The sequence below is a fragment of the Patiria miniata genome, unplaced genomic scaffold (assembly GCF_015706575.1).
Source record: "Patiria miniata isolate m_02_andy unplaced genomic scaffold, ASM1570657v1 HiC_scaffold_26, whole genome shotgun sequence".
Classification (NCBI taxonomy): domain Eukaryota; kingdom Metazoa; phylum Echinodermata; class Asteroidea; order Valvatida; family Asterinidae; genus Patiria; species Patiria miniata.
This window is the reverse complement of record NW_024037065.1, coordinates 153,094-179,231: the sequence shown is the minus strand read 5'-3', so window position 1 is coordinate 179,231 and position 26,138 is coordinate 153,094. Positions and strand designations below refer to the sequence as shown.

Genomic DNA, 26,138 nt, shown 5'->3' with positions numbered 1-26,138 from the left:
TAAAAAGGGACACCCTTTTCAGAATGGCGATAATTCATTGTCAAATCAACACACCTACTGTCAATCTCACATTCTTCTTCCTGAAAACATACGTTCATTTTTTATGGAGAAAACTGCACATTATAAACATATATGCTTCTGCTTAACTGTTTAGTTTTGCATCTTTGGTTAGGAATGTTAGGCAAACAAAAACATCTTAAGTGAAACTGAATTAACACTCAAGTAGATTTTCAGCATGTACAGGGCAAAAGGGTCCCACTGTTATTTGAATGGAATCATTATTACACAGACATTATTTTCTGTTTTTTTATTTGAAAATCACGGGGTATGTGGACGTGAAAAAGTAGAGCTATTTTGGGGAAAAAAAGGGGCATTAGAATCATTGGTTAGAAAAGTTTGACAAAAAGCGACCACTATTTTAAATATTTTTTTTGGGGGGGGGGGGGCGGTGGGGGTGGGGGAGGGGAATTGTGAGATTTATCCCCAAAGGTGTATTGATTTGATGGTTGCTACAGCTCTGGACTGATTTAGGTACCAAGAAAGGACATTGGGTCCTGCTTTCTTGTTTGGTTTCTGACAAAGTCCTTCACATTCTTCCATGACCTGTGTGAGAATGTGCCAGTCTCAGCTTGGAACAGTTTGATGATAGCAGCTTTGCCGGGAACTGTACGGCCACGGAGGTATCCACCTAGATGCCTTGCAACAGCTTTCTTTTCTTTACTACTCCAAGCTCTCTTAATTGTAGGTTGTTTGCCTGCACGATAAACCAAAAGACATACACCTATGTAGTTTTTTGTGGGGTGGTGGATGGGAGAGGGAAAACGCTAGCCAGTCATCCGAATCACTGCAATATCTTTCAACCAGTTCGCAACATGTTTTAATTAATTTACCGAACACAGGTGCAATATTATTTTCCACTAACATCGACCCAGTGGCTCCAACCCCAGCCAAATGTGGACATCACGCACAAATGCCAGCTGCGAGCTGGTCGCTGACAGATTATTCTGGTCTTGCTCAGAGTTGTCTGTTGTGTGTTTATAATCAGTCATCGGTTTTGAATTTTGGAGAGAAAAAACTTGCGTGTACCATATCATAACCCCTTACCCCCCCCCCCCCAAACCAAATATCAAAACAAAACATACAATGAACTTCCTCCAGTAAAGGTTCATGTACCGTAAACAATTGCGACACCAACTTGTATTTTCAGTCCTTTATGAGCCACATGTGGTCTTTGTTAAAACTGCAGCACAGATTAACAAGTGGATTAGCGTTTAGAGGGTATTAAATATTGATTCAGTTCTTCTAGATTTGGCAAGATTCCCAATTAAAAACGTGATTTCAAAAATTACTTGGTTTGTAATAAAAACTTAAAAAATAATTCTTTTTCACTCGACCGTACTACCCACAAATGTGTGAGCCGTTTTCACAGTATAGGTTCCAACACATCTTGCAAATCTGTCCCATTGAAATGTACACCTTTTTGATTGTATTGACAAAATATACTTGTGATAACTGCATATTGGCCGTGTCTGATAGCACTGATGCGTACCTTTCCCGTGTCTGTCCCCATGAGCTGGTGGTTTGACCTGATTGACCTCTGCCTCGGCATCAGACTCAGCATCAGACCCAGACTCAGCATCAGACCCAGACTCAGCATCAGACTCAGCATCTGTATTGTAGTCTGAGAGAATGATATAAAACACGTCTCTTTTATTTCACTTGATATTGTCAACGTGATGAGGTTAAAAAAAAAAAAAATTGAAAATGTTTTTGTAAATCACACTTCCCAAAAATGGGCATTGATACATGGATATTATTTTGAATGTTGACAATAGCAATTTTCTTTGTGTACCTTCATTTGGATTGAGCTCAACCTCTTGTAGAGTTTTTCCGGCGAGACCCCTGATGTCCCCTTTCTCCATTTTCAGAAGAACCTTGGATACTTTTGCAACTTGAATGGTAGATTGAGGGAGACGATAGTACTGTCGGTGAGTCCTGATATCGTGTCCAAGAAAATTAGCCAGGACATCCAGTTCGTTTTCTTTCAAGTTCATGATCTGCGAGACTGTTGCGATATGTTTCCTTAACCTGGTCGCTCGTAGATTTGCAGGTTGTTTGGCTCCGCACTTATTGGCATGCTCACGAACAGTATCTGTCCCTCTAATGTGGCCTTCTCCATATCTAGCTGAGAAGAGATAGTCGTTGCCATCATTAATTGCAGCTGCAGCTCTCTTACTTAGGAGAAGATCCAAGGCATGCTTCATGTCAGAGGTGAGAAGTACAACGACAGTCCTGGACCGCTTTCCTATCAACTCTACCCTCCAAAGCACTCTGCACAGGGCTTTCTCCCAGGCTGTCAGGGCACCTTCAATGATTGTGTCTTCTCCATTCATGCACTTACTGTAGTCTTGAATTGTCATTCTTGAGACTTCCCCGGGTCTCTTTCGGTTGAAGAGAATGATTTGGGAGAGAAGAATTTCTGCCAGCCTTGACCATGCTGTTTGGACTTCTCTTGAGCCATCTGCACTTTGCAACACCTGTTCCCTGACTCTAACCTCATCCTTCAGATATTGCGATAGCTTCACCACATCTTCAGTCAACGGTAACAGCTTTGGATTGTTTCGCTGCGCCTCATTCAAACTACGTAATGCATGATGGCTGACTTTTTCTTCCCATTGTGTGGAGTAAAGTGATAGGAATCCTTTACAACGCTTCTCAGTCGACTCATCCCCAGACATAAGAGCCTCACCACGCAGAATTTCTGCACAAGTCTTCATGCTGTGTCCAATCTTCAGTGCAAGACTGGGTGTGCAGTACAGATGAGTTTCGTCATTGAAGCCAGCTGCAACTCGTGTTGCACGAGTCACTGCAACAAATTTTGTAGGACATATCAGTGTAGACAATCCAACATTTGTTTGGCCCGTCAAGAATCGAAATTCCAACACCATTCGTGCAATCTCCCTTAATCTTTGCCTGATGTATCCAGCCTGGTCTTTGCTGTGGCCATGCTTCATTACCAACTTGTCAGCAAACCTTTTGATAAGCTCATCAGACTTGACCAAGCGGGAAATGTTGTCGGCATTCATACTTGACAAGATTTCATTAGTCCTAGTACTAACCCCGGGTGTTGATGGCAAAAGCATTCTCCCTGGCTTGCAGAACATAGTTCTTCTCTTTTTTACACAAGGCTCACCAGAGCAATCAACATCAGGTTTTTGGCTGCATCTGTGCTTCCATAAATCTGACTTGGCATAGTAGCCGTAACAGTCCTGACAAGGAAGATAATCATTATGGTCCGTGTCATATCCAGGACGATACACAACAATAAGAGTGCCTTTCCCCTTTTTCAAAACAGTTGAGTTATGAAGAAAATTGCCGTAGTTTCTCATCAGTGTGAGTTGTTTCTTCTTTTCCTTCACATCTGTTGTGGCCAGCCAAGTTTTAACTTGGGTTTCATCTTTATGCATCGGTGTAGTCAAATGGCGTGGTAGTTTCTTCTGTTGCTGAAGACAAAATGGGCAGTACTGTGGTTTGTCCCAGTGGCGCTTCCCTTCAGAGTTTGAAGTTGTCATGACTTCAATTTCACTTGTGCTGGAGACAGTCTCATCAGAAGAAACTGGATGATTGGAAGACTCCCTTGATGGAATCGGTATTACCGGGCTTGGTGACCTCAAAGATATTTCATCTGATGATTCTGGAACAATGTCTTCATCTGACGAATTTGAATCTGGAATGAAATCTGGGTCGTTTTCATCTGAGGAATATTCATCAGGTGAGTCAAGATTATCCTCTACAGGATATGATGGAGCATGCCTCTGAACAATTATGTGTGATTTCTGTGACTCATCAAGAGAGGACTTCAAAGGTGTTTGGTCTGCCGACTGGACATCTTTCTCAAGACTTTGAGGGCCATCAACTATGTGTAATTGCTGTGGCTCACCAAGAGAGGAATTGGAATGCATTTGGTCTGCTGACTGGACATCTTTCTCAAGACATAGAGGGTCACCAACTATGTGTGATTGCTGTGGCTCATCAAGAGAGGAATTGGAAAGCATTTGGTCTGCTGATGTCTTGAAACCTTTCTCAAGACATTGAGGGCCACCCATGTTAACTATGTGTGATTGCTGTGGCTCATCAAGAGAGGAATTGGAAAGCATTTGGTCTGCTGACTGGGCATCTCTCTCAAGACGATGACGACCCCCGACTATGTGTGATTTCTGTTGCTCATCAAGACAGGACTTCAACGGCGTTTGGTCTGCTGACTGGACACCTTGCTCAAGACAATGAGGACCAACAACTATGGGTGATTGCTGTGGCTCACCAACAGAGGAATTGGAAAGCATTTGGTCTGCTGACTGGACATCTTTCTCAAGACATAGAGGGTCACCAACTATGTGTGATTGCTGTGGCTCATCAAGAGAGGAATTGGAAAGCATTTGGTCTGCTGATGACTTGAAACCTTTCTCAAGACATTGAGGGCCACCCATGTTAACTATGTGTGATTGCTGTGGCTCATCAAAAGAGGAATTGGAAAGCATTTGGTCTGCTGACTGGACATCTCTCTCAAGACGATGACGACCCCCGACTATGTGTGATTTCTGTTGCTCATCAAGACAGGACTTCAACGGCGTTTGGTCTGCTGACTGGACATCTTTCTCAAGACATTGAGGGCCAACAACTATGTGTGATTGCTGTAGCTCACCAAGGGAGGAATTGGAAGGCATTTGGTCTGCTGACTGGACATCTTGCTCAAGACAATGAGGACCAACAACTATGTGTGATTGCTGTGGCTCACCAACAGAGGAATTGGAATGTATTTGGTCTGCTGACTGGACATCTTTCTCAAGATATAGAGGGTCACTGACTATGTGTGATTGCTGTGGCTCACCAAGAGAGGAATTGGAAGGCATTTGGTCTGCTGATGACTTGAAACCTTTCTCCAGACATTGAGGGCCACCAACGTTAACTATGTGTGATTGCTGTGGCTCATCAAGAGAGGAATTGGAAAGCATTTGGTCTGCTGACTGGCCATCTCTCTCAAGACGATGACGACCCCCGACTATGTGTGATTTCTGTTGCTCATCAAGACAGGACTTCAACGGCGTTTGGTCTGCTGACTGGACATCTTTCTCAAGACATTGAGGGCCAACAACTAGGTGTGATTGCTGTAGCTCACCAAGAGAGGAATTGGAAGGAATTTGGTCTGTTGACTGGACATCTTGCTCAAGACAATGAGGACCAACAACTATGTGTGATTGCTGTGGCTCACCAACAGAGGAATTGGAAGGCATTTGGTCTGCTGACTGGACATCTTGCTCAAGACAATGAGGACCAACAACTATGTGTGATTGCTGTAGCTCACCAAGGGAGGAATTGGAATGCATTTGGTCTGCTGACTGGACATCTTTCTCAAGACATTGAGGGTCACTGACTATCTGTGATTGCTGTGGCTCATCAAGAGAGGAATTGGAAAGCATTTGGTCTGCTGACTGGATATCTATCTCAAGACGATGACGACCCCTAACTGTGTGTGATTTCTGTGGCTCATCAAGAGAGGACTTCAAAGGAGTTTGGTCTGCTAACTGGACATCTTTCTCAAGATATTGAGGGCCACCAACTATGTGTGTTTGCTGTGGCTCACCAAGAGAGGAATTGGAAGGCATATGGTCTGCTGACTGGACATCTTGCTCAAGAGAATGAGGGCCACCAACTATGTGTGATTGCTGTGGCTGACCTAGAGAGGAATTGGAAGGCATATTGTCTGCTGACTGGACATCTTGCTCAAGACAATGAGGACCAACAACTATGTGTGATTGCTGTGGCTCATCAAGAGACTTGGAAGGCATTTGGTCTGCTGCCTGGACATCTTTCTTAAGACAATGTGGACCACCACAAACTATGTGTGATTGGTGTGGCTCAGCTATAGACAACTTGGAAGGCATTTGTGCTGCATGACCAGCACTGATGCGTGATTGCTGTGGCTCATCATGAAACGATGGTGAATACAACTGGCATGGACAGTCATTGTCGCTGTGATCTTGCTTCCATTTGGTCTAAAATTAGATACAAAGAACAAGTTATTATTAACGCCCCTACCCTCAAAAAAGTAAATCAGTAAATAAGCAAATAGAGCAAACGAGCAAACAGACGATGGAAGTGTTATAAGCATTTTTGACATAAATTTAAGTATTTTTAAATTGACCGAAAAGACATTGACTTTCTCAATTGTTTTGTTTGCTTTCAGTCCAACATGATTTTTGTTTCAACCACTAACTTGCCACTAGTGATTACAATCTTTTGAATTTTGTTACACAATATACATGCAGCAATTTCAGCTGATTTTATATATAAATTAATGTTTTATTTCTTTTTTTCCCATTTACTTTCATTATTGAAAAGACATTTTTTACCAACTCTACTAATGGCCAATTTGTTGCAGTCACAGTTGGGTTATTGGAAACTCAAGATTAGTTTTTGTCCAATACAATTTTCAAGAACATTTTGCAAGGTATGAAATAAAGCCATATGAGGACCATACAATTTTGAAATGAAAAAAAAATCCATGTCATTCTCAAGATTTTTCCAGGCCACAGGGGCCCTGGGTATACATGGTTGCTTTATATACATGTATAGCTCTTTTTCTTACCTGTCGCCAGGGTAGATTGTCTATGCCATAATTGTATCGCAGCTCTGAGCCAACTTCCAAATCGAACAAGGCAAACAGACACAGGTGTGGTTCATCACAGCTTTTGAAAACTAGTTTCTTCATCACACAGTTGGGTGTGTCTTTCGCATCGTTGATCCACCGTGCCATACATGAAGTGGGACTCATTGCATCAATGCTGTAAAAAACAGTAGTGCAAATCATGATGTTCATAACAGTGTTTTAGCCAGGATTTGAGAAAGTGGGAGTGTAAAATTTAAAAGTGGGAGTGCAACGTTGGAGTCCAGATTTTTTGTGCACAACACGAAGTCTCACTGCCGCGATCCAGGGCCGCATAAAAAGCCTTAAAGAACATGGATACTATCATGGCTAATTAATTTGCTTTCTAATGGTAGCTGATGCATTCCCAATACCCGTTTTCCAAGTACATGTAGAAGTCAGCTTAGTAGTTTTGATTTTTTTTCTCTTTTTTTTAAACAGAAAATAAAACGTTTGACCAAAAATACAGGATGTGCAGTTGTCCGTTATTTAAGTGATTGCCAATAGTGATTACACATGTACCGGTAGCTGTAACAAATACGGTGATCTTTACAAGTAACTGGATTTTTCCTTAAAATTCAAATGATATTGATTATTTTTGAACTGGAAAAGTATGGACTAAAACTAAGTTTCAAATTAAGAAGCAAGGCCAAGGGAAATTTGCTTCCTTTTACATGCCTTTTTAAAAATAGGGTCAGTACATCTAAAAAAAAATTTATCGTCATTTTGTGTGATGATTGTATGGTGGAACAGGAGCAAAGAATCATACATGTATGTGTTTTACTTTGGGTCTGGGTTAGTTCCATTAGCACCAGAAAGTTTTTCGAGAATGAACATCAAAAGAGCTTAAAATATAATTGCTCAATGTAAAATATATAAGGTAAAAGTTTTTGTTTTAATTATTAATGGAGCATTCAAGTCATCCGCACCATAGTCAATGTACATTAAATACGCAAATAAAACCACTGGAACATAACACATTCTAACATAATAGGATATGTGAAATGTTTGAATATGTATTAGCGGTACACGTACACGAACTGTGAAATAGAGGACTTGTACAGCAGGCATACAGTATTTAAAATGCTAGAATGTGTCTTGTACATGCAATGCAATAGAGGACAAGTACAGCAGGCCCAATTATTAACAATTTTAGTATTTAAAATGTTTTGGAATGTGTCTTGTACATGGACTATGCAATAGAGGACATGTACAGCAGGCCCCATTTATTAACAATTTTAGTATTTAAAATGTTTTGGAATGTGTCTTGTACATGGACTATGCAATAGAGGACATGTACAGCAGGCCCCATTTATTAACAATTTTAGTATTTAAAATGTTTTGGAATGTGTCTTGTACATGGACTATGCAATAGAGGACATGTACAGCAGGCCCCATTTATTAACAATTTTAGTATTTAAAATGTTTTGGAATGTGTCTTGTACATGGACTATGCAATAGAGGACATGTACAGCAGGCCCCATTTATTAACAATTTTAGTATTTAAAATGTTTTGGAATGTGTCTTGTACATGGACTATGCAATAGAGGACATGTACAGCAGGCCCCATTTATTAACAATTTTAGTATTTAAAATGTTTTGGAATGTGTCTTGTACATGGACTATGCAATAGAGGACATGTACAGCAGGCCCCATTTATTAACAATTTTAGTATTTAAAATGTTTTGGAATGTGTCTTGTACATGGACTATGCAATAGAGGACATGTACAGCAGGCCCCATTTATTAACAATTTTAGAATTTAAAATGTTTTGGATCTATGTTTTGCATTGCATCTATTGCGTAAAAATAAGCTCAGCTAGAGTAATTCAGACCGGATTACTGAAAATAAACAGCAAGAGAATTTTGTGTGCAAGCGTATATTTCATACTTCTTTAAAAGACAACTCCACAAAGAATATATTCATACATCGCTCTGACATTTTGTCCGAGTACATCTGCATTTGGTCGGACAAACCAAGAAAGTGGTCGGAAATGTCCGATGGTAATTTCACGCACTGAATGTGCATTGTACATGGACTATGCAATAGAGGACATGTACAGCAGGCCCCATCAATTAACAATTTCAGTATTTAAAATGTTTTGGAATCAGTCCTTCATTTAAAGGAAATCCATTAGAGCTACATGTATAAATTGCTCCCCTCAAATCTTTGAGGAGAGCAAATCGCTCTCCTTAAAATTCACGGATAAACAGCGGTGAAACGACGGGTCAACATTGTTTTTAATATTTTGAATATCAGGATTTCTTCAAGGGGCTGCATTATAGTTTTTGCATAATAACATGCTCAGGTGGCGTTACTTCTTTGGTTTTTGTAACTGTAAGAATTTATTTTTAAAAACTAACTAGGCCTAAATGGAGATTAATAAAAGGTTTTACTGCTTATGTTTTCATTTTTTTAATACAGTTGTCAGTTGGTTCATCACTTAATTATACTTGGAAAATGGAGTTAATAAACGGCACATAAAGCAACTGAATATTTGCTTTCAGATTTGTTAAAATTATATGAAAATTTTCAGCCTAAACTATTTCCATTGCACTACGAAAGCTATACAAAAAAGGGCCTCAAAATGACAAAAACTTGCCTTAAGTATTATCGAAAATAATTGTGCCGTTGATAATCTCAAAAATAATGGAAAATGCAGGTCAAGTATGCCATATGCACAATGTTATAGTCACGACGAGAATCCAGCAAACAACGTCTAAACTTCGCACTACGAGCTTTTGTGATGCACTGTGGTGGGCCGGCAATGAGCCTTGTTTTACGGTATAGGATTTTAGTAAAACACGCTGCATCGTTTCACTTTATACATGTATGTATACCTGTAGTACTTCCTCGAAATAAATTCATGAACACGGGAAATAAGAGAGATCAAGTTCTGTGAATAAACTTGCAAAGATCGTCTTTCTAAATCGATGTTTTCTTGGCATTTTTACGATGTCTATTCCGTCCGGCTGGCCTGCATGCAAAACACTGATACTGCAAAAAGTACATACAGCAGTGCGCATTGCACCGTGCGCGATTATTGCATTGACTGATTACCACATTTCCATTACGCCTTCTTTGGGCCTTAGTGTGCGGCGCAGCGGGAACTCTCGTATGTACGGGTCCACGTGTTTTCATGCAGCTCTATGCGATATGCAGATTGTGTACGTACAGTATACAGCTGCTGTACACGCACGATCTTTCTGGTACGTACGAGCTCGGTGTTCGTTCATTTTTAGCAAAATCCGGCGGAATAACGTGAGTTTGGGTATTATACCAATGAATAATACGTGTAGCTTCAGACTTAAAATAAAAAATTTCAATGAAAACATTCTGAAATTTTTAGGGTCAAAATATTAGTTAAACACCTCTAAATTTTTCAAATCTATCAAAATGTTTAACATCATAAGAATCCTTATAAAATAAACAATATTTTAAATTTTGAATCAGCTTATTATCACTTGTTACAAAAAAGTTATAATTGTTCCCTCGTAACACTAACACCGCGCCGCACGATTGTCCGACATGTCTGACTCTGGGTTCACACCGCAATGCGACCACACAGCCCGCCATAACACATGGGTAAAAAATACAGTTCCATTCACGGTACACACAACGCAGCAACACGAAACATGCACGTGTACGCGTAATCGCCGTTGCGACATGCGGATAAAATCGGCTGCCGGAACGGGCCGGCATTATTTTTGACAAAAAATCAACTTTCGTGTTCTCCTAAAAGTCCAAGCTTCCGAATAAACTCCATTTCATAGACTTTCTACGCATGTATTTTGAGGATTTTTGATTGGAAAACCGTTACATGGTACCGTTTTGTAGCCTTCGGAAAACAAAAAAATTGCATTCACCGATTGCTCGGCAGGCTGAGGAGGGTACCAGGTCATACATAATGTACGCACGCGTGCTGTGCAACCAAGATTGTCGCACCACGTGCCCAATTGCACATGAGGAACTTACTGCGAATCAGCCGGAACGCGCCCAGCATTCTGGGACTATCTGCCTTGTTAAGCATGGAGGATCTGCGCATTAGGATTGTGCAATGTATCCATAAATGGGATTATTTTCACTTCGTCACTCAGTCGAAAATCTTGAGTCGACATGCACCCAGACTCGACTAGTTATATACACACGGACGTTGAAAAGGCTCCATACTAGCTCGAGAATTGGACGTGTATCGTCTTCGTTCACGGTACAAATGACGATCTCAAAGAACACTAACAATTAGTCCGGAGAATACGAAGGTGAAATACCAAGACACACACATAAAGTGCACAGATTTGCCTATAAATTTTTTTTTTATTCCTTTTTCGTACCCGTCAGGCGGCGATATTGGCCAAAAAAACCCGAGGCGGCCTCAAAAAGTCGTGAGGCAGGCCGCCTCGTGACGATTGAATGGGCAGGGGAAACGCTGGATCAGCGTAAGAAATATTTGGATTGGCTGATTTGTATGACGTACATGTCTTGTATAAGGCTTTAGACCAATAAGTGTACTTCATACTCGACTGCAGTACGTGCGACGCCCAGACTGTCTGTGCAGATTCTGTCGCCCTCTGGCACGTGGCTCCGCCACTCGCATAGTCGCACCACAGGTGTTTTTTGTTTTTCTCGTAAGCAACCAGGTTGCGTCACGCGTCGGGTAGCCACGCGCGCTATTACGTGAAACTCCCATTTGCCAAAACCCCTGAACTACCTACCGATTTCACTGTGACTCTTATCAGCTGTTATCAGTAAAGTAATTATAAGATAAACACTTACCCTGGCACCCACTTCCCCAGGGCCAGTGACCATGAGCTGGTGGTGTCAAATAACGGAAACCTTGAAGAGCATGGCTGAAGTCGCGGACTGTTTCTTATTTGATATCTCGAGATATATTTGATCGATTTTTATGATTCAAAGTTGCTCACATAATAACTTTTCACACTTTTCCAAATACTTTACATTATAAACAAGAACCTAGTAGACTTTGGTAGATATTTTTTGTCAGTAAGCTCACAGGCAGAGGCACCATACACCACCTGTTCACGGCTCGTTAACTCTTGATCAGATAAGAGAGATCGCGTTGAAAGCTGCTGATTCTGAAATCGGTAGGTACGACCCGAGTTTGTCATAGGCAAACTCGGGTCTAGCTCAAATGGGAGATTCACGTAATGCGCCTTGACTAAAGGCTAACCGTGCACAGGCAGAGATTGAAAGAAAAGACGTGAAACAGGGAAACGAAAAAGTAAGGAGAAGCACAATTTATTACGAAGCAAAAATAACTTAAGTCAGAAATATCAGATGTTGGAAAACAAACGTGAGTTCGTGAGATTTAGAATTCGTTTTTATTCTTCAAAATCGCAAAAGTCAGACGTCGGAAGAATGTCATCCCTTTGTTTTCTTTATAAGTTTTGGAACCGGTTCCGACTCGGGATCGAGTCTTTTCATGGAACCAGACTCGCCGGTTCCAAAAATGTGGAACCGCCCAACACTATACAGCAGGCACCATTTATTAACAATTTTAGTCTATAAAATGTTTTGGACAGTGTCTTGTACATGGACTATGCAATAGAGGACATGTACAGCAGGCCCCATTAATTAACTGTTTTAGTATTTAAAATGTTTTGGACTGCCAGTACATGTCCTCTATTGCATAGTCCATGTACAAGACACATTCCAAAAAATTTAAATACTAAAATTGTTAATAATTGGGGCCTGCTGTACATGTCCTCTATTGCATAGTCCAATGCACTAGAGGACAAGGCCCATTTATTAACAATTTTAGTATTTAAAATGCTTTGGAAAGTGTCTTGTACATGGACTATGCAATAGAGGACATGTACAGCAGGCCGCATTTATTAACAATGTTAGTATTAAAATGCTTTGGAATGTGTCTTGTACATGGACTATGCAATAGAGGACATGTACAGCAGGCCCCATTTATTAACAATTTTAGTATTGAAATGTTTTGGAATGTGTCTTGTACATGGACTATGCAATAGAGGACATATACAGCAGGCCTCATTTATTAACAATTTTAGTATTTAAATGTTTTGGAATGTGTCCTGTACATGGACTATGCAATAGAGGACATGTACAGCAGGCCCCATTAATTAACAATTTTAGTATTTAAAATGTTTTGGAATGTGTCTTGTACATGGACTATGCAATAGAGGACATGTACAGCAGGCCCCATTAATTAACAATTTTAGTATTTGGGCAATTCCATGCCACAGTTGACATGACCCTCAACATTTTAAATGGAACTTATTCGAATTGTTTCACTTTTGCAGGTGAGGGGGATACCTAAACCTTATGAATATGCACTAATATTGCCTGGATTTGTTGGTTTTCATTTTTTTTTCAACGTTTGAATATGTATCCATGGTAACTTGTTAAATTTTCCAAATTTTTTTTAAAAATTTTAACATTTAATAGCTTACCAAAGATGAAAACATCTTTGGAATTTATTATATAAGGGAACCTTCTCCAAAACATTAGGACAAAAATCTGATTTGTATTTGCATTAGTACACTATGAATAATCATATTTAAGGTTTTATTTCCGCGGCAACGTGTAACGTCCGTAACGTTTTGAGCATATTTTACCTCTACAGTCATATCTAATGAAGTGATTTTTCCAAACCACAAATTTAAAGCTTAGTTTCTGAAGGGTTACCTTGTGCAGTGTGAAACTTGAAATTCCAATAATTAGATCTAGGCTAAGGCCGAAAAAAAAATAGTTCTGCTTCCGATTACATACATGTACATTTCAAAAATAGGGTCGGTTGGTCGGGTTTTTTTTTTTGGGGGGGGGGGCCAATTTTTTTTATGCAGATTGAATTGGGTATTCAATTATATATGCGAAGCCTTACATTACTGGACCAAACCCAGTCTAATGTGGCTTTCTTAGATGTAGGTAGCTTTCCAGCACTTAACTGGCTCGTCACTCGTCACTCAATTCTGATGGGAGGCAGGCTGGCTCTAGACAACAGATGCACATACACTGGGGATAGCCTGACTGTTTATCAAGGACAAAACACTGCACTCCCACCTGTTTTATTAGTATGTGCGAACATATTTATGGTCGTCAACTGATTAAGTAGTCATTATCTTAGTAGGGGGCTCATGAATACGAACCCGGGAATCCCGGGTTCGTGAAAGCCACATTGGACTGGGCTTGGTCCAGTAATGACTATTTCCATTGCACTACGAAAGCTATACACAAAAAGTGGCCACAAAAAGTGAATAAAACCTACCTTAATTATTGTCAATATATTTACTCTGATAATTCTTAAAAATAATGGAAAATTCAGGACATTCGCATCATATGCAGAACGCTAGTCAAGACGGGAAGCTGCCAAAACTCCGAAGTGTGTGATGCACTGTGCATTTGTGGCCCGCGGCCGACAGACCTCGTTTTAGGGTCGAAAATTTCGGGAAACACGCTGCATGTATCACTCCAATACGAGTAACGAGTGCGATCTCAAAATGAACTCTTGAACACGGAAAATACATATACAGACAAGATAGATCAATTCTGTGAATTAACCTGCAAAAATGTTGAACTTTCTCCATCGGTGTTTTCTTGGCATTTTTACGATCGAATCCGACCAGTTCCAAATCCGACGAATCCCATAGCCATGACAGACTGGTTACCGCACTTTCATCATGTCTTCTAAATTGGCCCCTGTACGGCGCGGCGGGAACCAGTCGCATAGCTGCCAACATTTCAAAATCCCAATTACATGTAGTAATCAACCTGCGCGGTCATTTTCAACTTCTCGTTTTATCGAAGGCTTTACCAACATCGAGAACAGGACATGTACACATACATGTGCTAGCTTACCCTTCTTGTTGTGAATAATAATGTACTGTAGGCCGAAAGATAATTTAAAAAAAAAAATTAATTTTGTTTTTATTGTCTGTATTTGTTTGTTGAAGTCAAATAAATAATAACATCAATAACATGTGCGCATATTTTTTTGGAGATGCATGCTTTCGATGTTGAGTCTCGAGTTCGTATATGTTTTTACACACAATGATCTATGGCCACCGTATGCAATAGAAATATCCCGCCAACATACCTTGTAAACGCATGCTGATTTATCTTTTCTGTCCGTTGTGACAAACTCAAATTCTATTACCAATTATTCCAACCATACTCATTAAAATCTCGCACTGATGGGTCTCATCCCGGCAATAAGCGAATAAATATGCTCACGATCGTCACTGAAAAGTACTCACACGTATACAGTACACTCAACCACACATCCACCATGTCCACGAGATGCACACAGATGACACACCATTGAAAAATATTTTTAGTCTGGTCCTCAAGTACTCCACTGCGCACACTGTATTGATGTCTATCAGGTGCTTGACTGCATTCTTATTAGACTTGTCACCAGTCCATCCATAATCGTGACATTTCGCCAGAAGTTTTCGGTCAAAAACGATACTTTACATTTTTTTTTTTCGAAAATGGGAAATTCGTAATGTTTTAGTGGCAAATCGTATTTTCGTAATTTAACAAACAATTCGTAATATAATTACGAAAAAATCGTACTAGTTGGCAGCTATGCAGTCGTCACTGCATTGATCAAGGTTTACGCACGTGATAATAGTCACCGTGACATCGAATTGCGAGGTATGACAGATCGCAAAGCGAATTTGGTTCTTTTGAAAAAAAATAGAGAATGTAAGTAAGAAAACAAATAAATACAGGCATTTTTTGAAGCAAATGGGTTGTTGAGAGGTATTTTGTGAAGACAGAAAAGCTAGGCAACAAGCTTTTATTTTTATTTATTCAATCATTATTATTTTTTATTTTTTTTGAATTGCCAATAAAAATTTTAGGGTCGCAGCCTAAAAATAGGGTCGGTCGGGTAACCGGAAGCAGAAGTATTATTTTTTTTGGCCTAACGAGCGTTACCGATGTTACAAAATTTTGTTACGGATGTTACGTTACGGACGTTACACATTAAATACTGCATACAAATGAACCTTTCAAGCACCCTCTATTATGCACCTTATTCACACCCCTCTTTTAAAATATGAAATGACCCTATATGTGCAAGTAATCTAGGTCATTTGTAACAATGTTCTGCCTCCTGGCTTGAATGTTATAATTACATGTACATGTATAAGAGCCATATCTCAGGCATGCCACTTACATGTACATGTACATGTACATATATGTACAGCTGAAGTTTGAAACTGACAAGCACACATGCAAAGTAAGTGAATTTTGATTAATAGTTTTTTCAGAAGTTTTTATCTGAACTAAAGTGTCAATAGCTTTGTTTCGCCATTTCACTAAATTTTATAACATGATACAAACAACAGTTACCGTATTTCTCAGCTTATAAAAACCCAAGTAACTCATAATTCTCAGATAAAAATTGCTTTTAAATCAGGAGTGATGCTATACAACCGCTTGGCTTTTCGACTCCTTCGTCAAGTACTCTTGGACATTCCTGTAATTGATGGTGTGCATACAGGGCTCACTGGGTCATTCCGTGCCAATTCAACGGGCCATGGCACCATATGTCACAGATTTTGTTCAAACTTGGTGGTAAGGTTCTGTTAGCTGTTCCATACATGATAATCGAAAGCAAAAATTCAAATTGCTTTCTGTTGTGGTGTTACGGTAGCACAAAGTTCAATGAACTTTGCAACAACAAAAAGGGGAAACTGACTGGCCCATAGAATAAATCACTGACTTTAAGGACCCATATCTTGAGATTGAAATTGATTTGGAAGCTGAATTTGAATACATGGGTACAACTACTGTAGTAGAGCATGAATATAGGAAAATAATGCCCATCATGCCTCACTCCTTAATTTTAGGGGGGGGGGGTTGTCAAAAATGATCCGTCATGATGCGTCACATGTATTTTTTCAAATTTAAAGGCCCCTAATCTTGGACCTTTGCATTAACTGTTTTTTATTTCAATTTTAGTGTAATCTCTGACTACTAATATTGACATTTATGTGAAAGACAGAACAATTGTAGATGTTTTCCCTGATTTGGGTAAACCCCAAAATGGCCCCAGCCAGAAATCCGCCTTAAAATTGGCCCAAAACACGGCGGGGGGGGGGGGGGGGGGGGGGGGGGGGGGGGGGGGGGGGGGGGGGATATAATTTTCTAGGTATTTTTAGGAAAGAGAAAATTTGGAAGATTTTCACAATGTTTCTAAATGTGTTTGTTCACAATTCTTACAGGCTGTTATAATGGAAGCATAATTTGGCTGAACCTCCAGAGTGCAGTATGCACATGCAAATACGCCATACTTGTACTTTTTAAATGAGGGAGCTCTAATTGAAGAAAGGGGGGGGGGGAAGGGTCACATACATTAGCAACTGATCTTTTATTGAAATACATTCAAACATTTCTCCCGCAAATTGTAAAATGCAAATTGTAAAATGTATTGAAATGTTTTCAAATTGGCACATGAATTGATTTAATGTACATGTACATGTACCGGTAGGTATACCCTAAAAGTGAAATGACGGTGACCTGAATTGTTTCAGATTGAGGACACTCTTATTGCTGCATTGCAAATACTACAGGATACATGGTCAATGTTAATTTGAAATGTGCTACTCTCTGAAGAAAGATTATCATTAAGTAAGCAATCACTGACATTTTCTTACAAGAATTGGTTTCCATGTGGTGATGGTGGTACACCATAAAAAGGATGAAAAAGATATTTACAGCTAAAAAAAACATGACTGGTAATCTTGCGGAGCATCTCGTTTTCACATGCATAACGTCCGTTTCTCCAACATCACAGTGGATTTTTCTAAGTGGTCATCCATGTTTGTAAAGAGTGAAGTTACAACTGCTAGTGCATAGTTATTTCAAAGGGCTTTGGCAAGAAACTTCACAGAGTTTCACCAATACATTCCAAATTTGAAAAGCCATGTCCGAAAACGTAACGTCCGTAACACTCATAGCAACGATTATGTCTAATTAATTAATCAGGTTACCTCTTAGTTCACCATACCATGTTGTACATTTGGGCCTAAGTCTGAAATGTGCTGAGTGAATAAAATTTGCTTTGACCCCAAATATGTTATTTTGGTTTGTCAAAGTTTCTAGTCGCCTCTGAATGTAACGTCCGTAACGGTGGAATTGCCCATTTGCAGCAGACCTCATTTATTACATGTATAAACAAAAACAGGAGCTTCCTCATCAACCCAAATTTTATCAACTTTCGAGGATCTAATTCTACTATGAAACCTAGAAGTTGATCAGGTAGATTGGTTTGCAGAAAAAATAAGCAAATTAAGAAGCTGAACTATTTATTTTTTGGCCTTATTAATAAGTTTAGTATTTAAAATGTTTTGGAAGGTTTCTTGTACATGGACTATGCAATAGAGGACATGTACAGCAAGCCCCAATTAAAAACAATTTTAGTATTTAAAATGTTTTGAAAAGTGTATTGAACATGGACTATGCAATAGAGGACATGTACAGCAGGCCTCATTTATTAACAATTTTCAATGTTTTGTAATGTGTCTTGTACATGGACTATGCAATAGAGGACATGTATAGCAGGCCCCATTTATTAACAATTTTAAATGTTTTGGAATGTGTCTTGTACATGGACTAAGCAATAGAGGACATGTACAGCAGGCCTCATTTATTAACAATTTAAATGTTTTGTAATGTGTCTTGTACATGGACTATGCAATAGAGGACATGTACAGCAGGCCCCATGTATTAACAATTTAAATGCTTTGGAATGTGTCTTGTACATAGACTATGCAATAGAGGACATGTACAGCAGGCCCCATTTATTAACAATTTTCAATGTTTTGTAATGTGTCTTGTACATGGACTATGCAATAGAGGACATGTATAGCAGGCCCCATTTATTAACAATTTTAAATGCTTTGGAATGTGTCTTGTACATAGACTATGCAATAGAGGACATGTACAGCAGGCCTCATTTATTAACAATTTTAAATGTTTTGTAATGTGTCTTGTACATGGACTATGCAATAGAGGACATGTACAGCAGGCCCCATGTATTAACAATTTTAAATGTTTTGCAATGTGTCTTGTACATGGACTATGCAATAGAGGACATGTACAGCAGGCCCCATGTATTAACAATTTTAAATGCTTTGGAATGTGTCTTGTACATAGACGATGCAATAGAGGACATGTACAGCAGGCCTCATTTATTAACAATTTTCAATGTTTTGTAATGTGTCTTGTACATGGACTATGCAATAGAGGACATGTATAGCAGGCCCCATTATTAACAATTTTAAATGTTTTGGAATGTGTCTTGTACATGGACTAAGCAATAGAGGACATGTACAGCAGGCCTCATTTATTAACAATTTTAAATGTTTTGTAATGTGTCTTGTACATGGACTATGCAATAGAGGACATGTACAGCAGGCCCAATGTATTAACAATTTTAAATGCTTTGGAATGTGTCTTGTACATAGACTATGCAATAGAGGACATGTACAGCAGGCCCCATTTATTAACAATTTTAAATGTTTTGGAATGTGTCTTGGATGGACTATGCAATAGAGGACATGTACAGCAGGCCCCATTTATTAATAATTTTAGTATTTAAAATGTTTTGGAATGTGTCTTGTACATGTACATGATGGACTATGCAATAGAGGACATGTACAGCAGGCCCCATTTATTAACAATTTTAGTATTTAAAATGTTTTGGAATGTGTCTTGTACATGTACATGTATGGACTATGCAATAGAGGTCATGTACAGCAGGCCCCATTTATTAACAATTTTAGTATTTAAAATGCTTTGGAAAGTGTCTTGTACATGGACTATGCAATAGAGGACATGTACAGCAGGCCCCATTTATTAACAATTTTAGTATTTAAAATGCTTTGGACAGTGTCTTGTACATGGACTATGCAATAGAGGACATGTACAGCAGGCCCCATTTATTAACAATTTTAGTATTTAAAATGTTTTGGAATGTGTCTTGTACATGGACTATGCAATAGAGGACATGTACAGCAGGCCTCATTTATTAACAATTTTAGTATTTAAAATGTTTTGGAATGTGTCTTGTACATGGACTATGCAATAGAGGACATGTACAGCAGGCCTCATTTATTAACAATTTTAGTATTTAAAATGTTTTGGAATGTGTCTTGTACATGGACTATGCAATAGAGGACATGTACAGCAGGCCCCATTTATTAACAATTTTAGTATTTAAAATGTTTTGGAATGTGTCTTGTACATGGACTATGCAATAGAGGACATGTACAGCAGGCCCAATTTATTAACAATTTTAGTATTTAAAATGTTTTGGAATGTGTCTTGTACATGGACTATGCAATAGAGGACATGTACAGCAGGCCCCATTAATTAACAATTTTATTATTTAGTTGCAGCAGGCCCCATTTATTACATGTATTAACAAAAACAGGAGTTTCCTCATAAACCCAAAATTTATCATCTTTCGAGGAGCTAATGTTACTATGAAACCTAGAATTTGATCAGGTAGATTGGTTGCGTTAGAAAATTCAACTGATCAGCTCAACTTTCTTTTTGGCGGAATAATGTCCTTAGATAAGATTACTGTTATGAGTGATGCGACGGACCGGCTATTTTATGCAAAGAACTTGAATAATATACTAGCACTTTCTGGCACGTTTGGGACGGTGAGTAAAAAGAAGTAAATGAAGCCGTCTTTATATTAGCAGTAGCAGAGAAAGCCACATGAACAAAAAAAATTATAATAAAAACTCGTAAAGAAAAAAACAACAAGTGTATCGGTACATTATTAAAGTCATGTACCCTCCCAGAGACTAATTAATCAGGACATTGACACACTGTGGCACCAAATGCACATACTTCTTTCTATTGAAACTCTAATCTTTTCATCACAACCTCTTTGTCTGGTTTGGCCAGCCAGCGAATTTCTATTGTCGGCGCTAATAGTGGCAATTAGTGGCATTCGGACCCTTGTGCTTATAGCCTGCATAATTGGCACGCAATTGCCTGCACCGACATGCAAAGGAATGCAAGGACCAGGCCAGGCGCCTGGCGTGCCGGTCTTGTGACAGGTCTTGACTACAACACTCTTGCCTTCTTTTGTCTTTGTATAAGTTCCTTGCTACATGTAGGAGCATTATCATTTATTTTAAGTAAAATTTGGCAATTCTGGAATGTAAATAAAAAAAAATATAACTAACCTGTACTCAACACCCTGGTGGTTGAAAAAGAAAGTGTAATCGTTATCGTTGTTGCAATTTCCCTTGCCCAATTTCCCTCTATACTCCAGCAGGAAGTCCCCCTTGCTGAAATGCTTAGTGGTGAAAAGACCATAACCTGTATACCAACAAGAAATAAAGGTCAAACACCACAATTGGTCACTCATAAAAAGTATACACACATGTGCGAGTTGATAAGAATTGGACCCACATTTTTTTTCCCTCTTTGTTTTGCCAAGTTGATTGCCAAGAGACTTCATTCAATTTTGAGTATAGCTCAGTCGGTAAAGCGTCTGTACAGTATTCCGGAGGTCACAGGTTCGAATCCTGCCCCTGCCAGTCTTTCTTTGTTAATTCTTTGAAATGTATGCAAGATGATTACCTAGTCAGTTCTCTTGTGTTTTTCTTTGTGTTAAGTATAAAACTTATAGTTATACATTTTTAAAAGAATCCCTGTTATCTTATGACAATTTATTTTTAAATGCAGATGATTTTGGCATGGAATTAATGACCAAAACAACACAGTACCTACAATACACGTTTGTTGGCCTACATGGACTATAGTATGTTACAAGAGGACCCCTGTGTGGACCCTTCAAACTCAAATGGATTTAGGAATTAGGCTTTATTACACAAAGGTTATTTGCCTTTTGCTTGCCAAAATCCTTAAAAAATGCCTGGTTAATTTTGCTAGATCAGTAAATTTCAGGACCCCTGATAAACTTCATTTGAGAAATCAAAGGTGCATCCCACGGTCATGATGGAATCCCGATGTTGTTACAACTTTAAATTTAGTAACCAACTGTCACACAAATTGACTGATACATACATTGTATTACTAACCAGAATGCGTAAATATGTATAACACTATCGTTTAGTAATACAGTATCGGTCAATTTTACTACGTACATTATATCAGTCATATCAGTACATTATATCAGTCAAACGTGAGTGAGTATAGCCATTTATTGGTTTTTATAACTGTCTTCAATCACATGTTCTACTTACCAACACAGTCATTGATGTACCTCCTCTCGAAGCCTACTTGATCACTGCCATTATTGCACCATTTCTCAGCATGTTGTTGAGGCGATATTCTCCTTGTTTTTCTGCAATTCATTTTCTCTGACAAAGCAAAGAAGTACTACATTAAAGAAAATACCAAAAGATTACACAAACAAACATGCTCCATGTTTTATTTTTGCTTGCAATATGCACAACATGTCATTTGGCAATAAAAAAATCATTGATGTTCAAATTCATCAGAAATGAGCGTTGTTCTGCAAATTTTGAGAGTGAAGCAACGGCAAAACACATATCATCAGCAGACTCAGAGGAAATAAAATGATGATGATGTGCAGTACTACAAACTCTGGTCACAACGAACAAGTAACAATAAACTAGTTTGTCACAAATTTGTCAATAGGGTTTCATGTACAAAGTTCTTCATACGAAAGTACAGTATGAAATGCATTCACAGTGATCGAGATGGGTGTGCATGGAGTTAGCCTACATTTTGCACAACACATATAAAATAACCAACAGGAGAAGATCAACGGAAATTTTGCTGCTTATAAATAATTTGATCTTTTAGTGATAAAATTGAATATATGCACATAAATAGGCAGTACTGAAGCGAAATCGGCCAATTGATCCAAACGTCAAACAAATTTTGCAGTTTTCTTTCAATTTGTCCTACATGTATAATTTGTCTTCTGAAAAGTCTCTGAAATTATCATTAACGTATTACTTTCTGGTCCAAGTCATTATTTTGAGTAAAAAATTATAAAAAAAACATTGCAAAAAAAATAGTCCCCTGCGCACGAGGTCCAGAACAGCATGACAGGACAGGAGCCATATCTGCGGCAAATGGGCATGTCAATTTTACATATACCTGGCTACCCCGACCGTCACATTATAATCGACATGAATCGCTAAGTAGGTCTTAGCTTGGGCCTAGGCCTAGCTTATGTTGATGACATTTACAATGCAGCATGGCAGCACACACAACCAAAGATCCTACACAGCCATATCAAGCGACGTTGACGTGTACAATAGACGTCATTTTTTAGTTATGTTTTTTTAAAGCTCCGCGCACGAGCTCAGCTGGCAAAAAACGTTAACACAAAAAAAATTTGAGCGTTTGCTAAACTTACTTTATGTACATAAATGTTCATTTTGAATGTATTCGTCAATCTAGTGGAAAAAAAAAAAAACTTTATAGTAGGGAAAGTTTTTAAAAATATCTCGAAAAATGTGCGATTCATCGCAACGGGAATCGCGGCTGCCGTGGCAGATTTTCGATCTAATCGCACAGGTCCCTGGCACCGTACCCCAAGCACCGGTACGCGCAAAATGATAGGAGCCCGCCGAGTACCCATTAGTGCCGAGTCTGGGTACTCAACGGGCTCCAATCATTTTGCATGTACGAGGTGTGGAGTACCAGAGACCTGTGCGATGAGATCGAAAATCTACCGTGGCAGCTGCAATTCATTATTTTTAAAGTTTATATCCAATACAGTGGCGGATCCAGAGAGGTTATTTGCCGGGGGCTGAGGTTGTTTGCGGGGGGGGGGCGCAACAGCTCATTCGAATGAAAAATGACCAAAATGACCTTATTTTACAAAATTTCGTTCACTGCCGGGGGGGGGGGGGGGGGGGGTGCGCACGCCCCCCTAGCACCCCCGGGATCCGCCAATGCAATAGATCAATGAAGACATTCAATATGAACATGTACATAAAAGTAACACTCCATTTTTTTCACGTTGCATTTTTTTGCCGGCTGAACTTGTGGAGCTCATTCACGGAGCTATAAAAAAAACATAACTAAAAAATGATGTATTGCACACGTAAGTTCAGCAAAGTGAAAAAAAAACATGTTTCACATCCCCGCCTGCTTCCTTTTTGGAGGCCGCCTGGATTTAAAAAAAAAAAATTTGAAAACGCAGTAAAAAGACACCGAAAAAGTCCAGAAATTCATCGGAAAATAAATACTTGCGAAATATGTGAGTCGAAGTTTCAGTGACAGTATACTCTAAATGACACTAATATGTTCAGTTTTCTTGTCCAACTTGTCCTTCATTTTAAAAGTGTCTTTGAACAGTTGAAACACCAACGGTTGCAGGAAATTTTAAAATGGCTGCCATCTTGAAAAAAAAAAAAAGGCCCCTCTCCTCCTTTTTATCAAAAAAACCGGACGAGAGAAACATTTATTTTTATTCGGCCTTGCGCCATCGTCGCTTGATTAAGGCCAAAAAAATAATACTTCTGCTTCCAGTTACCCGACTGACCCTATTTTAAGGCTGCGACCCTAAAAATGTTATCTGCAATTCCAGAAAAAAAATTATAATAATGATTGAATAAATGTCTTTTTTTGTCTTCATAAAATACCTCTCAACAACCCTTTTTTAGTCAACAAAGCTTGTATTTATTTGTTTTCTTACTTACATTCGCTATTTTTTCAAAAGAAACCTTCGTTATTTTTACAAATTCGCTTCGCGATATAATTTTAAACTTCACAATTCGATGTCACGGTCTAATCACGTGCGTAAACCCAGTGCAATGCGGCGATGACTGGTTCCCGCCGCGCCAATTTAGAAGATATGATGAAATTGCGGTAACTAGTCTGTGCACGGCTATGTGATCGATAGCATGGCTACAAACACGTGCACTGTCAACTGGTCGGATTCGACATCGTAAAAATGCCAAGAAAGCACCGATGGAGAAAGAACGTTTTTGCAAATTAATTCACAGAAATGATCTAGCTTGTCTGTGTATGTATTTTCTGGGTTCAAGAGTTCATTATGAGATTGCACTACTCGTATTTGGAGTGATACATGCCGCGTGTTTCCCAAATTTTTGCCCGTGAAAACAGGTCTGTCGGCCCATGGCGGGCCGCTCGCCACACATGCTCGCATCACCCACCTCGGGGTTTTGGCTAGCTCCCCGCGTCTTGACTAGCGTGTTTCCCGACATTTTCGACCGTGAAAACAGGTCTGTCGGCCCATGGCGGGCCGCTCGCCCCACATGCTCGCATCACACACCTCGGAGTTTTGGCCAGCTCCCCGCGTCTTGACTAGCGTTGTGCATATGGTGCGAACGACCTGAATTTTCCATTATTGTTTTAAATTATCGAACGTAAATATATTGACAATAATTATAGGTAGGTTTTATTCACTTTTTGTTGCCATTTCGTGTATAGCTTTCGTAGTGCAACGGAAATAGTTCAGGCTAAAACTTCGCATATAATTGGATACCCCATTCAATCTGCATAAAAAAAAAATGGCAAAAAAAAAAAATTCCGACCGACCGACCCTATTTTTGAAAGGCATGTAATTGGAAGCAGAAGCATTTTTTTTTTTGGCCTAAGCGATGTATGCACAGTTAAGCGACATCGCTAGATCTAGTTTTGGAACCCGACCGGAGTAGGCCTAGTCCTACCTGAATTTGTGTCCGTAACTTGCTCACCTTTCCAAATTAACCGAGTAGGCCGCCTAGGGCTAGGCTACAATGCAGCTAGGCCGCATGCAGGGCAGGCTATACTTTAACGCACAAAAGCAATCGAAATACTGAACACTATGATCAAAACAAAAACCAAAACATACAAGCAAAATACTGCCAAAATCAAATTTCTAACATAAATTTGGACAACGTCCAATCGCTCATTGTTAGGACAATATTCACGCCAAGCCATGTTTGTTCGACTAGTCTAATTAAACGTTAGGCAGTGCAGTATTGGCTTCAGTACTTGTTAGGCCTACGTACGTGCGGGTGATGTAGTGACTGTACTGATAGTGACGGGACCGCGCCGCGTGATCAGGTCAAGTAGGCCTATACTGAGCGTCGAAATATTAACGTGATGTGATAAAAAGAAAACCATGAGTAAACTAGGCCTAAAAAATGTTTTTGCATAGAAAATACAATGTTTTTTTTACAAACCTGATGTGCCTTCTATCTGCCTATAATCGTTAAATCATCGCAGGCGTCCAGCGATCTGAACAATCGAATCGTGGACGTGTTTCATCCTGCAAGCGCGGGAAATGGCATGGCACGGTGCCAACTTGCGCGCTCGGCGCGCTCGAGCTCGCAGCGGCCCGGATCGGTACAGCGCGCGCGCCACGCACGTACCGCTTGAGGGCGTCCTACAGTTAGGGACGAGTACGTTCCATTTTTTTGTCACACGAGCTGAATGTAGTTCATACTTTCACGCACCGACT

The 26,138-nt window shown here is 39.4% G+C and overlaps 1 protein-coding gene across 1 annotated transcript; it reads right to left on the bottom strand.

Annotated features, from left to right (window-relative positions):
• Window positions 1-442: 442 nt before the first annotated feature.
• Window positions 443-3,995, bottom strand: LOC119734002. The gene is made up of 3 exons (XM_038207383.1): window positions 1,853-3,995; window positions 1,550-1,681; window positions 443-754 (listed from the first exon to the last, which is right to left on the bottom strand). Exons 1-3 carry the CDS (start codon window positions 3,960-3,962, stop codon window positions 528-530), a joined length of 2,469 nt encoding a protein of 822 aa, XP_038063311.1. The 5' UTR covers window positions 3,963-3,995; the 3' UTR covers window positions 443-527.
• Window positions 3,996-26,138: the final 22,143 nt, after the last annotated feature.

What these genes read in the sequence shown, in the direction of transcription:
- LOC119734002 (XM_038207383.1), bottom strand. Translation starts at nt 3,962, where the DNA reads ATGCATTCCAATTCCTCTCTTGGTGAGCCACAGCAATTACACATAGTT. An exon ending in TGAGCTCAATCCAAATGAAG is followed by an intron (nt 1,682 to 1,852) that starts GTACACAAAGAA and finishes TCATTCTCTCAG; the next exon opens with ACTACAATACAGATGCTGAG. An exon ending in TGGGGACAGACACGGGAAAG is followed by an intron (nt 755 to 1,549) that starts GTACGCATCAGT and finishes TTTATCGTGCAG; the next exon opens with GCAAACAACCTACAATTAAG.